Consider the following 17,081-nt stretch of genomic DNA (forward strand, 5'->3'; position numbering starts at 1 on the left):
GAATTCCGTAATAGAAGAATTCCAATACCCTTTACTCGATATAACCAAATATGGTGTTCCTATATCGAATTCCGTAATAAATTCCATTACTCGATATAACCAAACATCCAGTGTCCTGACCTAACCGTCAAGGACTGTAGCTCTATCGCTAATATCCTATCTTGAGACATCGTGCAATGTGCCGTAGCGATACCACCACTATCCGGCACTTCTGTCACAAGATAACTCGTCTAATACCTGTCATCTAAATTCAAGAGAACAAGTACATTAATCAATGTAATGCAATTATCCATGCAATAAAATAAAGTATTTGATTTAGGGAAACCCAAGTCTAAACCGACTCAAGTCCATCTCCCAATACCACATTGACTTATACCTTTCTTTCGTCGGTTTCTGGCTCAGTCGAAGTCCTGAACTCACAGCCTGTCTGGCAATGACAATATCAATAATCTCATGTCAATATACCATTCCAATTAATAACAATCTGATCAATCTGGATTTAATTCAAAATCAACAGTATAACGGTACAATCTCAGTATTCCCGTTCATACTATAACACCAGATAATAGTTACAATCCATAACCCATATCCAATACAGTCCGTAATCTACTCACGATTCAAATCTGTCTGGTATAAATCAATATACCCCAGAAAATTCATAACAATTCCATAATCAGTCCGTTTCTTAATCTGACTTCGATTCTATGATGTCTACTATGTCAAGAACGACATATATGAGTTCCATTCAATTCTGACAATAGCATAATTTCAAAGCATGTCAAAACGTAGCAAAACTTACGTCAAGTTGTAGCCTACGTCGCTAGGAACTCGGTACCGAAGTCGGATTACAATTCAGATGGACGGATTTCTCATAAAAGACGTAAGGATTTTTCACTCTTTTCCCCTGACCCTTTTCTCGATTCCTTCTTTGTTTTCTTATCAAAGAACAAACGTATATATGTATATATATACTTACGTTGCATGTTTCAGCAACGTGTCACATTTCTTGAATCTCGGCTGGCGCTCGAGCGGTAATAAACTACCGCTCGAGCGCGGCAGTTTCTGTCCGATTCCTTTCGGATTTATACATTGGCGCTCGGGCGGTCAAAAACTACCGCCCGGGCGCCACTTCTTCTGTCCAAGATGTATTCCTATTGGACTTTGGCGCTCGGGCGGTCATTTCTTACCGCTCGGGCGCCAATGTTTCTGTCCAACAATTGCACCCTTCAAATATAATTTTATTTCGTGTCCCGATTAATCCTTTCGTAATCATATCACATTATAAATCAATAATTACCGATTACTAGGATTAAATTTCCGGGCATTACAATATAGTTCGATTAATAACTTGTGATTTGGTGATGATTGTTTTCTTGAGATGATGATACTGATTTGCATCATTACATTGCATATTGAGCCACTTGTCGATTCAGATTTGATATGGCAGAGAACGCCTTGATTTATTGATTTGTTGGACGTATGGGGCTATAGTTGAGTTGGCATAGTGTTTGCGGAGGTCGCTGCTATGGCCTGAACACTCTTTATAGGCACACCATAGTCTTGGGATTGTAGAACACAGCAACCCACCTCGAGCGGATGAGTCGGTTGATGTTGCTGGGGGATTCTCTTCCCTTGGGTACCCTATGACCAGATGATTCACTTGATCTTGAGATTTATTGATAGCTCACAGCTTCTCATATATTGCATCTTTATGAATTTCATATGAATTATTTGTCATTTTAAATTCTCATATGTTATTGATTGTATCATACTAGGTTTATACTCACCGGCACGTCGGCTACCTATTGTTTTCATGTGCTTGACGGTAGGTGAGGCCAGGCTTGGGATGCCAGAGTCCAGCTCCAGGCGAGGAGATACGAGTTAGAGTGGGATTCTCGGGTCTTAAGAGCTATTTTATGATGTTGGGATTACTTTGGTTCACTACTTTATTTTGGCATGTTAAAATTTATATTTCAAACATTTGTGACATTTTAATTATTTTGACGATGTTTATGTGGATTTGTGAACCACATAATATGTATTTTACTCAATCATTTGGTCTGTTACATTTATAATTATTAATATTAGATGTCGACCCGGGGCCCCACACAAGAGTTGTCACTTCCCGTTACGTTTGTGGAGAATCAACCCTTAGTGTCTCCCTTGGCTATTCTGAATCATCGTCGAATTCGCCGGCAAAATACGTGGGTGCCTCAAATCTTGGTACAGTTGTCAGGTCTGCCTTTAGAAGATACTTCTTGGGAAGATTTAAGCTCATTCCAGCAACACTATTGAGCTTTTCACCTTGTGGGCAAAGTGTTCTCTAACGAGGAGGGCAATGTTACTAGTCCAGGGATGCTTGAGGAAGGAGAGCAGAGGCAGCAACGCATGAGAAGTGCACCTAGGAGATTAGTAGACTTTATATCAGAGTAATTGTATATCAATTGTATGAGAAGTGTATATCAATTGTGAGATTAGTGTACAAAGCGTGAAATAGAGTTGAGGAGGCAAAACACGTTTATAGCTTGACTATTGTAAGTCAAAATGAAAGGGACTTGTTTGCATATAAAGAAAGGAAAATAAAAGAAAAAGGGTAGGCCCCTGAATCGACTTCTCTCTTCTCTGTCGTTCTTAACTTCTCTCTGGATTTCTCTTCTTAGATGCTAACTTGCAGGTGGATCTGATCTCCGAAGCGGTGCTCTCACACTGGCCCATTTGAAAAATATTTTAATATTTGCTTTAGTTTTAAGTACATATAGACGAGTTTACCTGAAACCCTCAAAATCTTCTATTTTGTATAGCAGAAGAAAATATGTCCATTCCCCATTAATGAGTAGTTCTCAACTCCCTAAAAATAGAACGTGCTCTTAAAACAATTGTATGAGGTTTTTAGTTAATTAAATGTTATTTTAGGACATTATTTGCATCCAATGATCAACATTCATTTTTGAAGGGTTCATATAAAAAAAAAATCATGTAAAAATAAATATAAGTCGTTGGATATATACACATTTAGGATAATACTTTAAGGTTATGTTTACTTGTTATATATGATAAGCATAGAATTTTACTTAATACTATCAATATCATATTTACTAGTTCTTTTATGGTCCGTACTAGCTCTTAAAATCACATTCATACTTATCTAATTTAGACTTTAACACTTGATGATTTATCACAAATAAAAAGTGTGATAAATAATCATTTTTAACTAATACTATTTCTCACTTAAGAAAATTAATTAATACCCTTTATTTCCAAAAAAAAAAATTATATGAAAGCTCATTAAAAAACGTAACATGAATAGAAATTCAAATAATTTAAAATACTTTTTTAATACATTTCATTTTCTTTTATTCTTATTCATGGAAAATTTTTTAAATTCAATTTATTTATTATATTCTTTAAATTAAATAATACATATACCCAATATTTTCGATGAATTAAAATAAATTTATATGTGAATTAATAATAATTTGCATTTCTCAATAAAAATCACAATATCTTTTTACAAATACAAATTTAAAATAAAATTATCTATTATAAGTAGAGGGGAAAATTGTAACTCGTCACGTAATCATAATTTTACGTTCCTACACACCAGTAAAGAGCATATGACTCCTCCAGCTGTTTGAAATCCGGAATGTATGTTCATGCATCTCGGTTGTATATGTCTTGATAAGTACCTTTATGATATGTTGTATATACGTTTTGAAATGCTTTTAAAAATGGCTGCATTGTAGGAAAATGCCTCTTGAGCGAAAGGTTAACGAAGGGGAGGGATAGTTCGTCCCGTATAGTGGGTGACTTTAGTAACCTCTTGCAACAAGAAGCCACAGTCCACAGCAAACAAAGTCAACAGCTCATGTGCATGCAAACTCAAGCACAAGGACGGGGAAAACCTCAAGGTAGAGAGCAAGCTAGACAAGAACAACACAATGAAGGGACCGACGACCAATTATTTATCTATCTTATTCCACATCCTCTAAAAGAAGTTCAATAGTCTCATATGATTTATCCACATATGATCACATCTCACTAACCTGATCTTTATTCGTGTTTTCACATTAATTTTTAGTAGAATTCCATCTGAATGAAGCGAGGGTCTTGAGATTACATTTACAGGAACTAAGAAGAAAATGCTTTCGAAACATGGTGCTCTGATTACCTCAAATATTGGAAGAAACTGCCTCTGTACGACAAACATCCCATAAACACAATGCAAGGATGATACCCAAAAGCCACTACCACAAATTGATGATAATTACACACTTCTAAGTTACAATGCTGATCAACTGTACAAACTACACAAAATGCTACAGTGCACTGAATCGGAGCCGACTGTAAACAATCCACACCTCGTCCTACTCCACCGAAGAACTTGTTTCTGCATTTCCCTCATCTTCACTGAAACTAGATGGCATCTCTGCTCTGGACCTAAAGCATATGATAAGTGCATCGTGATCAGGCAAATTAAAAAAAAAAAACCTATAGAAGTACAAAATGTGTTGCCATTTTAAATTCTAATAATTATCTACAGCTTCTTGATTTAGCTGGTACATATAAATCGAGCTCGAGTATGAGTAATGATTCCTTGTCAATCTGAAGGCATACTTCATTCACTTTATAAAAAATTTTAAAATTATTATGATATTTGAGTTGTTCAACCATAACCTGTCTTGCCGACAGATATTTTGAAGATATGAATTGTAGCTTAGTCAGTTTCAAAATTCTAAAATTTTCAACCTTTTTGAACAACTGAAACACATAACAGTCTGAGCTCGAGTATGTTACTGCTCAAGCTTAATACGGCTCGTGTGCACCCAACTACCAAGACTCGTAGATTGTGAGTGTAAGGAAGATAGAGCCAAGATCACTGGAATTCCGTAAATAATTTCAGGGAAATGTATAATGTCAAACCTCATCACATGAGAGGTCAATGGCCGGTTATCAACTGGTAAGGATCTTTGCTGATATTGCTGGTGCAATGTTTCACCCCTCATCCTTTTGGGAGCCTGTGTTGAAAAAGATGTTGGGAAAAAATGCTCATGGCTCGATTGGGAAAAAGTTGAAGATTGGTGTTGGCATACAAAACGAACTTACAGGCATCTTATTCTTAAAAGGTATCTTGACTTCAGCTGGCTCATAGTTTTCATTCATTATTCTCCTTTCTCCATAAAATTTGCCATCCTACATGATTGGAGTATAGAATTTCAGCACCAAAGTATATAAATGCAGTACTTGATCGAAACTTCAAAGTTAACATCGCACCTTAATAATATGTCGGGAAACCCCTCCGTCTGATATATTGCGATAATCGTTGGCTTTAATGGCCATATAAGAAGGCTGCTTCTTGACATCTCCCAGAGATATCTTAGCGATGTGATCATTGGATTTACAAGTCCAAGTCTCTGCAGGTTCTCTTTCCACCCTCACACCACGGGATCTAGGAGTCCAAGTCTCCGCAGGTTCCCCTTCCAACTTCACACTACAAGGAAGTACATGACCATTATTCAGCAATGAACGCTTTCTCACTACTTCAACACCTTGTCTTGACCTTATTTGGCAGTCATCTCCATCATCGCAACCAGTTGCATACTTGGATGAATTTTCGGGCAATTCTACCGAGAAGTTCATCCTCGGACAATAAGCGCCACTATGGGGAAGCAAAGTCTGTAGCCCAAATTTTTGCTGGAAGTTATTGTCTGAAGTATGAGACACGTTGGTCGTATTAGCTCTATCCATGTTTGACTTATAAGAGGTTATGCCCGAGCTGTATCCAACGTCCCGAGAGGACTGAGATAAAATGAAACTATGATAAGAATAGCTGTAATATCAGGTTATAACATTAATCAATGATCTTAAAATAGAATCATCTGCTCTTCACAACTTGTTAAGAAAGCAATTACCAAATTTCTGAAGTGTGATTGCGATATTATATCATATTTTTCAGATAAAGACTCAAGGGATTTCTCACAGAAACCCCAAAAAAAAAAGTTGTTTGAGACATCGACAAAGATTTCATAATCAAAAAGAAAAAAATTCTTCAAGACCTCATCAAAAGCCTAATTTCAAATTTTGTAGTCCTGCGGGACATTATAGTTCTTCAATAACTTGTCCATTAGCAAAACATGAACAAAGTCAAACAATCAGTTCTTATCAACTTTAGGTGTATCTCACAAGAATCCAAATAGAAATATGTTTTAGTTACTCAAGAATATGGTCATCCATGACATCGACCCTTGCACCATGTTTTTTGCCTTTCCTATCATAAGCAACAGGACAATAATGCATCCATAAAGTTTAAGCTTGCAGTTGTCATAGCATATGTTAAAGATTAGATAATCTTAGGAAAAACTGAAGCAATAATTTTTAAACTCCAACACTTGCTGTATTTTAACAACTTAATAAGCCTGAAAATAATCCAAGTAATTGTTAGTTCTTTAAGAAAAAGTCACAAAATTGACTCACTATTTTAACAAATTAATAAGCCTGAAAGTACTCCAACAAGCAATAGTTAGTTCTTTAAGAAAAAGTCACAAAATTAACTCACCTTGTCAAATGTGGGGTACTGGCAGATCTTTGAAACATTGGGAGAAGCAGGAACAATAGGTTCTCCAGAGTCGTAAGGTTCTGAAAAATATTCACATTAGGAAAGAGAAGTCAGAAAAAACTGCTGAGTGGCATCCAAACAGCTCAGATAAAGTGATGAATCGCCATGTATTGTAATAGGAATCAGGTAAATACCACAAATTGAGAACATATCATATTGCCAAATGAGAAGTAACATGAGATGAAATTATATTCACCATAGTTCCCTAACTGCTGACAGTTGCAGTTCAGGATCAACATGTCAATAGAGTAAACTAAGACCATTATTGCTAACATTTTCCAGGCATGGGTATGGCTGATAATTGTGACAATCAAATTTCAGGAAAATGGCTAGACCGATGTCTGACAGTAGTATCTCGAAAATGAAATCAAGACTTACACGGTGAAATATAATCTCACAAGTGGCATATAAGGAAGTTAGCGTCTGTGAGCTCCATCCCAATATTACAAACACTGATCAGACAGCATTTTAGAATTCCACAGTAGACAAACAATATCTATTTCTTTTAGGAAATAGAACACTCCTGCAAATATTTTATCTGCTAGGCATCATATGAAATCTTTAACATTAATAGTTACCAAAGTCAAGAAAAAAAATTGAAGTTTATCATGAATCCCAAATCAGCTCTTTATATGAAATGGTTTCAGACGATTCTAAACGCACTAAATTAAAGCAAATAACATATTTCAGGGGGTTCACAGAATAAAACACTGACATGATTTAAAATTGCAGAGCTAAAGAAAATGATGCACATATTAACAATTTATAATTAACAACTGTTCTAACTTACCATCAATTGAATTCTGCATTGGGGGCTCAAATGCACCAGGCGGAAGTGGATCAAATTCAACACCAAGTGGTGGGCCATCCTCCCGATAATGCCTCCCTAGTTGCATTTTAACAGCTGTTATGGCAGAATTCTCAACTTGACCCTTCACTTTTAAGTAACCTGATGGACCGGACCTAGCTTTTACACCCTTCACTTCCACTGGAAACTTTGGTATTAGATATCTTGAAGTTGCCAAATCCAAAGGCTTCCCATTGCGATGGGAAGACAAGTTAGGTAATGAAGAACTACTTCCTGAAGTTGAATCATTCACCGGAATGTTGTTTCCCATATACTGACTACCACATTCACGTGTGAAGTCTGCTGTGGAAATTTCTTGGAGATTTAATCTTCCACTTTCAACTTCTCTGGTATCAAAATTCCTATCATCGCCCTGTTTTGTGCTGCCACAGGAATCCTGCCGAAGTCCACTACCTCGATCCTGTATAACTCCACTTGAACGGTCTTGTCTTCCAATTACACAAGTTTCCGCATTCAGCAATCTCTTGTCCTTCAACCTCCGGTGGCAAAACCACCCAGAAACTTGTTTTTCTGTCAAACCTATAGACTCTGCAAGTTGTATTTTCATGGTTTCTGAAGGATATTTATGTTCTGTGGGAAAAAAATACTTTCTTCACAATCACGTCAGAGATGCACACAGAAACAGGAAGATTTAAATGAGCAAGTTTACCACTATAAAATTTCTCCAAAGCTTCAACCTGAGCACGTGTCTTGACTATCCTCTTCTTGTTCTTGTCCGGAAGGGTTTTATCATCTTCAGAATTTACCTCACATGATTCTAAGAAATTGAAAAGTAAATGATAGCTATAACCCCAAAGTGATAGATCACAAGAAGCCCAAAAAATCAATGACTGCAATAGTACAAAAAACCTTTTATTTTATCACATATTACCGTCTTAATTTGTCTGGTCTTACTCCTCATATGGAAATTTTTTTTTATCACATATCATCATCTTATAATTTATCTTTCTCATTCATCATTTGTTTTCCACAACAATAAAACGGACAAATAATGCACCATTCTTCTGTTTAATGAAAACAATCTGATCCTCTAAGTATACACGATTCCCGATGTTAGCACCTGAATGATATTAGTCACACGAACCAAAGAAAACCAAAGATCAGAGTATAAAACCTTGCAACACTAACGCAAATAATTATGTCTACATAACATTAGAGTAAAAACCAGTTGAAGCCAAAAAGAGATTCTTTTGACACCAAAACAGAAACTCCAAGAACCAAAATCCAAACCAAGGTAAAAAATCAGTTCTCACAACAATGCAGCAGAAAACATAAACACGAAAAACAAAACCTAAAATCACGAATACCCGAAAACATTCAGGCGTCTAATCAACCAAGAAAATCTAACATCAAAAGCCAATCACGATCTAATATAAAAAAAAAAACTACAAATAAAAAAGCTACCTTCTTCCATATTGAGGTTCTTATGGCTCAGAAATTTCCCAATGTTTTTGTGTTTATACGTTGTACTCCTGCTTCGCTACTGACCCATCAACGTTTCGGACCAACCCCACTTGGCGGAGAATTCAAGAAATTCTGGACAGATAAAAAGAAAGGAATCTTTGTGGGTTTTTCATGAGATGTTCAATTGATGTATATATCCCAACAGGCAAGCAGAGGAGGTTTAATTAGGAAGGGTTTGAAGAATAATTCACATCACTTTTTAACTGGTTTGTCGAAAATATATATAAATTTTAAAAAAAAAAAAAACAACCCACCCAGAATCATATTCCTTTTTTATTATTTCTTTTGGAGTACAGATTCGTATTTCTTCTGGGTATCACTCTGTAATATTATATATGTATTTATAATTTGATTGTGTGTTTCAACTCGTCCACTACAAGCAACTGTAAATATAGATTTTCACGATCGGTTTTGTTGAATTTTCATCACATAACCCTCTTACACATGGAGATTTTCCCATTCCTGGAAAATCACTCGAAATTTGAATCGGGTTCAAAAATTAAATTTTTAAATCGAATATATTCAAATAATAAAAACTTGTAAACTAAATATATTTATTAAAGGAATCGTGACAAGAGCAACAACCCAACGTTGCTCTACATATTTTTCTAATTTTATATATTATATTTTAAAAAACTTTGTCTTAAGCAACTAGGCACTGAACAGTTTCACCCTCCAAATTTTCATAAAGACAATGTCTTTGAAGGCTTTTAAAAAATCGACCTTCTAAGTTGTCGTCTATTCACCGCCGTTGAGACAACTCAAAATCCGTCTAGGGGACAATCAAATTTAATATATAAAATTGTAGATTTTTAAAATTTTAAAAAAAAATGTTTGACATATTTTCAATCAATTTATATCGGATAAATATCAAGATTATGTCATTAATTTTGATTTTGAATCCGACAAAAGAATTATTGATGTATATATATTTATGTAAAACAAATACCGCCTACGCAATGGGTGGGTGGGTGGCTGTTTATGTATATATGAATAGGGATGTATGTACATAAAACTTATTTACAAGAATCAGACTGCATGTTTTGTTCCCTTCTCGGCAGATTTAAACAGCTCCCGCCACTTTTGTGGATCACTTCCTGGGCCTTCCCCCTGCAAATAGTATATTGATTTTGCCATTTATGATCAGATTCAACCACAGGAAGGTTCCAAGAATTTAACTTTTTGTAACCAACTTAAATCTCATTTCCTCTAATGGTGCACCTTCAAATGCGTTTCTTGCATCTATTTTCGGATCGTGTGGAGCCAAACAGCACAGCGTGATAGAAACTGGTTGAATACTAAATCTTAAATGCATACCTGGACAGAGTTAATTTCGTAGATCTGGCCAGCTGTGAAATCTATGTCGAGCGCCTGTATACAAGCTTCTGCAATTACTAGTCTGCTAACCTCTCCAACAAGTTTATCACCTGAGATACGATGAAAAAATTGTCAAGTTAACACCAAGCAAACTCAAGCTGTCAAATTTTCTTGGATTCATTTCATTACGCTCCAGCTCTACCTTGATCTATGACTACTGCACGTCGTTCCCCAACTGTAGCCTGTAGTAAAGTATTGAGATCGTAAGATGTGTAAGGTCCATCTGTTAACCGGCCCGCCCTGGTACAAGGAAAACAGATATTTAAACCAACAGAGATACACCGAAATGTATAAAACTAAGAATAGAAGTGTGTCCAGAACTCCGGATACCTGATTATTGTGAACGGGAGGCCAGAATTTCGAACAAAATCCTCCCCCATTTTCTTGTACTTTAGGACACCAAAAAGGTTCATGATGCTATGGCATAAGACAAATACAATATTACTGAGTCATGGGCCAATATTGTAAGTTACCAATCACAGAAGGGTATGTGCTAGAACAGATGGAAGCATGCCACACCTCCAGGGAAGTTCGTTGAACTTCGTGACTCCAATCGAAGAAACAAGAACAATTCTTTCCAATGACGAAGGCAAAGACAGCACTAGGTTTCTCACACCTTCCCAGTCTACAGAGGCAAAACATAAGTGCTTCAAATAAGGCATTATCATGAAAAGTATAGGACACGGAATAAAAAATAATGAAGGCCGATTTGAAGGAGAAATACCAAGTTCGAGGACATATTCATCTGTAACAGTGATACTAAGGATACAAGTTTTGCCAAAATTGAAGTGTTTAACTATTTCCGAACCAACCAATTTTCCGCTTAGTGCCTTCTCTTACCTAGGAGTATTATCTAAGAGTACCTTCAATGTTTAAGGCCTAAAGTAAAAGGTAGTGTAAATCCTAATTCTACAGTTTAGTTTGGCCTATTCACATTCTAAGGAATACTGCAATTTAAATTTTATATGGTGGAAAATAGCACAATGAGCAAGAAATTGCGATCCATTTACGGAATTCTGACCGACTCTTTCAGGTGAATTATCTCCATTCCACCTCCTAGTTGGAAAGGCTGTCGTTCCAGTGCAGCATATAACATGTGTGACGCCCTATAACACAACATTTTCCAAGATTTATTACTTACGCTGAGTGCTAGAAAACAGGTCCATTTAACATTTATTCGCAAACAAAGCAAGAATGGAGATCTAAAGCAGACAGTGATCCACGAACCTCAAACATAGAGGGAACTAAATCCTCTGGATTCCTAGTATCACCTTTCCATACCTGAAAAGTTAAGAAATTTTCGTTTAGAACAAGGACACCATGAAGTTGGAAAACGATATATTTATTTTTTTGGTATGCCAAATTTGAATGAAAACAAAACAATGAACAGCTAATATTGTTATTAATATTCATACACATTCAGCTCCACAATTAGAGTAAGATGATGATATCTCTTGTGGAAATAAAAATGATACCATGGTCAGAAGCAATGAAGAAGGAAATAATAATCATATTAATGGGATAGATGATTGATTGATAGATGATTGAATGGAGTACATCTGCTTCATGATCAAAAGAGATGATCTGTTATAGTTCTTAAATTAAGGGATTGTAATCTTAGTTTCTACATTTATCTCACATTAAATCCTCTCAATATATGTATATAATAGAAGTTGTAAACCTCAATCAGTAGCTCACGTTGAATATTGAAAAGCAATACATCGTGTATTTCTTAAAATTTTTCTATTGTCAACTAGTCCATATTTCAGATAAGAAAATAAAAAACCTGTAATATTTCCTCGTCCTGTTTGCCAAATAGTGTGGTGGCCTTCTCTGGATTTCGGAGTAAAAGGCGTATCTTGATTTTCCGATTGAGAAATGATGCTACAACCAATTGTCCTATACAAGAGATATATAATCAACTTAGTGCGGAATAAAAAACGAGTTTCTAAAAATAGGCTCACAAAAATGAAATTTAAAGGACTTGTTCCGAGTCATTTATCCCATAAATTGACAGGAGGAGCATTGTTTAAAGAGTTGTCTTCAAACTAGACCTCTCCACGACAAGTCGACTCAAAGAGACTAGTATCGATGCATAAAGGCCTCAAATAGTAATTGGTATTTGGTTCCAAAAGATTCTTGATGAAATGTTGCCCATCCCCCATTAAAAAGTGATTTTGGGATTTCCTCTATTCTACAAGATAGCATGGAAATGTTCCTCGGAAGTACATGAGTCAAAGTCAAATTCTTTATTTTAACAAGATAAATAGACACGCTACTACTGTTCGTCTACGAAAAATTACATGTATACAAGGCCAGCCAGTAGGTTGCAGATTCACATGAGAACAAATTTTTTTCATTAATAACTTTTTTTTCCAAATATCAAATCGTCGCCGGCCTAAAATAAATTAATGCTACTCATCAAAAGTATCGAGTCGGTTTGTGCATATAAACATATGTATGCACATATGCGGCTGGGTGTGTGCGTGTACATGTGAAAAACACAGAATGGAAATAAGGAAAATACCAACGCCACCGGTGCCACCAATCACAAGAACCAGCTTAGACCTCGAGGGCTGTAAAGGGGCATCTTCAAAATCCTGAATCGAGTCTATCGCCAAAGTTTCCCCAACTTTTTCACTTGCAGCATTTGAGCACCACAGATACGATGATTCCACTTTTCTTGTTCTGTAATAACCATGGAAAGAATGAGAATTCAGGGGCAGAAGAGGGAATAAAGGGACTGGAAGGGGGTATTTGGGTAGTGGCACTCTAGATATCGGAAGATCAGTGGCGGGAGCTAGTGAAAATTTGGACGCCATATGCGAGAGAGAGTAAGCTCAATGAACACCACACGTGGTGCGGGCAGTGCGTTGACGGCTGTGGTAGAAATGTGGGTGGTGGTGATTTAATTTTCAAAGTAATAATAATAACAATACCGTTGAAAATTAATATTTATAGGTAACGAAGAATTCATTTTTGGATTATTTGTAAAGAAATTTTATAAATAGGCTCATCATTTGTGAAGAAATTCACAATTGAGTAGAGAGAAAAATATTATAAAGTGTGTAATTTGGTAAATTTTGAGAGTTTGATATTTTTACTTTTTACCATAAATTTTTACTTTTTCATAACACGTTATCAGCACGAAGCTCTAAAAGTCCTCCATATTTTTCTAAGCTCCAAAACAGAAGAAAAAGATAACAAAAGTAATATTATTTATTTTATTGTTTATTTATTTATTGTTTATATATTTAATATATAATATAAAGTTATTATATAATAAATTTTTCAAAAAACTTGTTATAAATCTTGGGAGGAGGTTAAGACGGCATCTCACACTACCGGTAAGGGATACAACAAGTATAAAAGCCAATAAGGTTTTTAAACAAAATAACCAATGACACATCATTATAATAATGTGATATGATATACATAATTATTTAAATATGACTAATATTATGTACACCATATTATTACCATAAAATTATACAAATACATACATTTATTTTTTTTGTACACCAAAGGTCATAAACGGTAACAAAACGGCTAGTTTTTGCCTTATAAATATGATCTCACAATTACATTCAATCACTTCAATTTTCTCTTCTTCTCTAAAAATTATTCTTCATCAAATTTTTCGAAGAAAAAGAAGACTTTCTCAAGGTTATTTTTAATTATTTAGGTTATCATACTCACGAGTCTTGTATTTATCGGAGAATATCCTCCTCGTGTGTTTTCTTTATTTTTACAAATCCTTGTACTTGTTGTTTATCCATTACTTTGTATTACAATATTCATTAACTAATAAAATGCATTGTAATTTTTTTAGTACCACTGTTAAGAAATGAAACTAGCATTTCAAGAATTTTGGTGTATGACAAATCAAAATCAACCGCGGCTAGAATCCTAATAAGCTCCACCGGCAAAAACCTACAGGTTTCTCAACCGCTGATTCTTCAGATTACGGCTAAAGTGAACCGGTTCATTTAAGAGAATCACTTATTGCTAAAAGACATTCTCTGACCGATTGAATGCATTCAAAACTCCTTGAAGTCAACGATTACACATCAATTCCAAGAATGATATGCATTTAACTTTCTATCCCATAAAGGAAGCTCAGAGATAGACTTCGTATTCTGATGCTAAAAGAACAGTTGCCTTAAGAGGAAATCCTTAAGGAAAGAGCTTCATATTTATGATGAGCAAAAGAAATATTAAATGCGAACATTTATTGCTCATAAAGATGAAAGCGACTCATCTGATTCAGAAGCTCAGGTTTACGTTAACTGTCCTTTCCGACCGTTAAGTCATTCGGCTATATCAATAGAGAGGGATGCAAGCTAAACAAGACAAGCTATACAACTCATACAGACATCCAAAAGATTATTGAGCTTGCCTTCAAAAAAATCTTAGAGCGCAATCATAGTCAATATTCATCTTCGCTCTCTCTGAACGCAGTTTAACAGAAACATACTTGATCATCCAAGGATATTTTCGTGCTACTCAAACAAACTACGATTTCATATCAGCAACCCGGTGGTTATTTGATTAAAATTTGTGGTGTCTGGAGAACTAAGGGTTCTTAATATCCAGAAGTGTAAAGTGATCACTAAGAGTTCCAATACAGGCAGTGTGATAAGTCCTGGTTGGATCGGGCTGTTACAAACATTTTGTAAAGTCAAAGTTTTTTAGTGGAATCCTTCCTAACAAAGGAAGAAGGGGTGACGTAGGAGTATTCAATCTCCGAACATCCATAAAATCCGTTGTCATCTATTTCTTGCATGCTTAAACATTTCACAGTCACTTATTGTTGTTAAGGGTGTCACTAATTTTATTGATCATTGAAAACTCTGAACTGTTTTCCGCACAACTAGTAGTCCAAGTTTTCAACCGTTTAAAAACGGTTGATAGCAAAAATTCAAAAACAATAAAATTTGAAAGAGTTCATTCACCCCCCCTCTAAATTCTTTCCCGATCCTAACAAGTGGTATCAGAGCGGGGTTTTCTCTAAACATTGACATCATTCAAATAATCATGGCATCTTTCAACAAAATTCCTATGTTCTCCAAGGAAGACTATGATGATTGGAAAATTCGCATGCAGGCACATCTAGCAGCACAGGATGACGATATGTGGTTTGTAATTACCGGTGGACCAATGAAGATCATGAAAGTAAACACAGCTGTTGGTACAACTGAAGGTGCTCCTCAAATGATAGAGAAACATAGATCTGAATGGACAGCTGAGGATAAAAAGAAAGCAAACCTGGACAACGTTGCAAAAGATATTCTCTATAAGACTCTGGATAAGAACATGTTCGCCAAAATCAAGACATGTACCACTGCAAAGGAGATATGGGAAAAACTTACTCAACTGTGTGAAGGCAATGATCAGACCAAAGAAAACAAACTGACCGTGGCTATTCAAAAATTCGATAATGCAAAGATGAAGCCAGGAGAAACTCTTGCAGAATTTGATGAGCGGTTTAGCAGCATTATCATCGAGCTCATCTCACTTGGAAAAGAGTACTCCAACAGAGAAATCTCTTTGAAGGTCATGCGAGCTCTTCCCAGAGAATGGGATGTGAAGACCATAGCAATGCGCGAATCCAAAGATCTGAACAAACTGAAACTCCATGATCTGTTTGCTGATCTTAAAGCATATGAAGCTTGGAATACGAACTAAAGAAGAGCCATCCGCAACTCAACAAACAAAGGCTTTGGCAGCTGCTACAGCGACTCTTCCGGTCGAAGAGTCCACAAGTAAGAAATCGGCCGAGCAACTAAGCAATGAAGCCATGTCTCTTTTTGTTAAGAAATTCAGCAAATTCATGCGCAAAAATCAATCTCAAATGAATAAACCTTATTTTAAAAAGTACCATACTGAGGATGGTAAAGGTTGTTTTAACAGTGGAAAGAAGGGACACTTTATTGCAGAATGCAACAGGCCAAAGAAGGATGAAAAGAAACAGGAGAATAGAAGACGATTCAAAGACAACAAGAAATTTGTCAAGAAAAAGAATCAGCGAGTTCTGATTGCAGAAGAAGACAAAGGAAAATGGGCTGAAACCGAGTCAGAAAAATCCTCTTCTGAGGCATCTTCAAGTGAAAGCGAAGACGAAACAGTCGAGTGTCTCATGGCCAAAGAAGATCAAGAATCCACAGATGAAATTTGACTTTAACTCTGAAGAATTTACACGAGAAGATCTTGTTACAGCACTACACGACATGATAAATGAGTTCAAAGGACTATCTATGAAATTCAATGAAGCTGAAGCAGAAAAACAAGACTTAAAAAACAAGTTAACTCTCTCTAACTGTTCGCAGCACAAAGAGGTTGAAAATTTGAAAGTTAAGTTAAGTCTGCTAGCGGCTGAGAATGATGATTTACGAAGATTGTTCCATGCTACACTAAAATAAAACAAACGGTTAATGAATACCGTCAATACTTGGAACAAGTCCTCTGCTTCTCTTAATAGGATGCGTGAGATGCAGAAACCAGCCGGAGACAGAACTGGGATAGGTTACAACATCAATGATTGCAGCACCTTAGAAGCTTCAACTCCACCGTTAATAGAAAAAGACAGTTTAAGATCAATTAAATTTGTCAGATCTAGCTCGGTATATGAACATGATAAACCTGAGGATCAAGGAATTCAAAATATGAATCTTGAGAATAATGGGAGGCGACGTGGTTTGGGTTATGTTCAGAGTGATAAATCCAAACGATATTGATGCAAACCCGGGCCAAAATCAC

The 17,081-nt window shown here is 35.9% G+C and overlaps 2 protein-coding genes across 2 annotated transcripts; both read right to left on the bottom strand.

The window, feature by feature from the left end:
• Window positions 1-4,090: 4,090 nt before the first annotated feature.
• LOC140841353 (uncharacterized) lies at window positions 4,091-9,143 on the bottom strand. The gene is made up of 8 exons (XM_073208699.1): window positions 8,886-9,143; window positions 8,131-8,238; window positions 7,404-8,051; window positions 6,554-6,633; window positions 5,272-5,796; window positions 5,104-5,190; window positions 4,921-5,015; window positions 4,091-4,437 (listed from the first exon to the last, which is right to left on the bottom strand). Exons 1-8 carry the CDS (start codon window positions 8,893-8,895, stop codon window positions 4,365-4,367), a joined length of 1,626 nt encoding a protein of 541 aa, XP_073064800.1. The 5' UTR covers window positions 8,896-9,143; the 3' UTR covers window positions 4,091-4,364.
• A 773-nt stretch (window positions 9,144-9,916) lies between these two features.
• LOC140840454 (uncharacterized protein At2g34460, chloroplastic) lies at window positions 9,917-13,213 on the bottom strand. The gene is made up of 9 exons (XM_073207642.1): window positions 12,850-13,213; window positions 12,109-12,221; window positions 11,550-11,603; window positions 11,344-11,428; window positions 10,842-10,947; window positions 10,653-10,739; window positions 10,465-10,562; window positions 10,263-10,372; window positions 9,917-10,055 (listed from the first exon to the last, which is right to left on the bottom strand). The coding sequence occupies exons 1-9, from the start codon at window positions 13,142-13,144 to the stop codon at window positions 9,975-9,977; spliced, it is 1,029 nt and encodes a 342-aa protein (XP_073063743.1). The 5' UTR covers window positions 13,145-13,213; the 3' UTR covers window positions 9,917-9,974.
• Between the last annotated feature and the right edge of the window lie 3,868 nt (window positions 13,214-17,081).

The sequence above is a fragment of the Primulina eburnea genome, chromosome 9 (assembly GCF_022965805.1).
Source record: "Primulina eburnea isolate SZY01 chromosome 9, ASM2296580v1, whole genome shotgun sequence".
Lineage (NCBI taxonomy): Eukaryota > Viridiplantae > Streptophyta > Magnoliopsida > Lamiales > Gesneriaceae > Primulina > Primulina eburnea.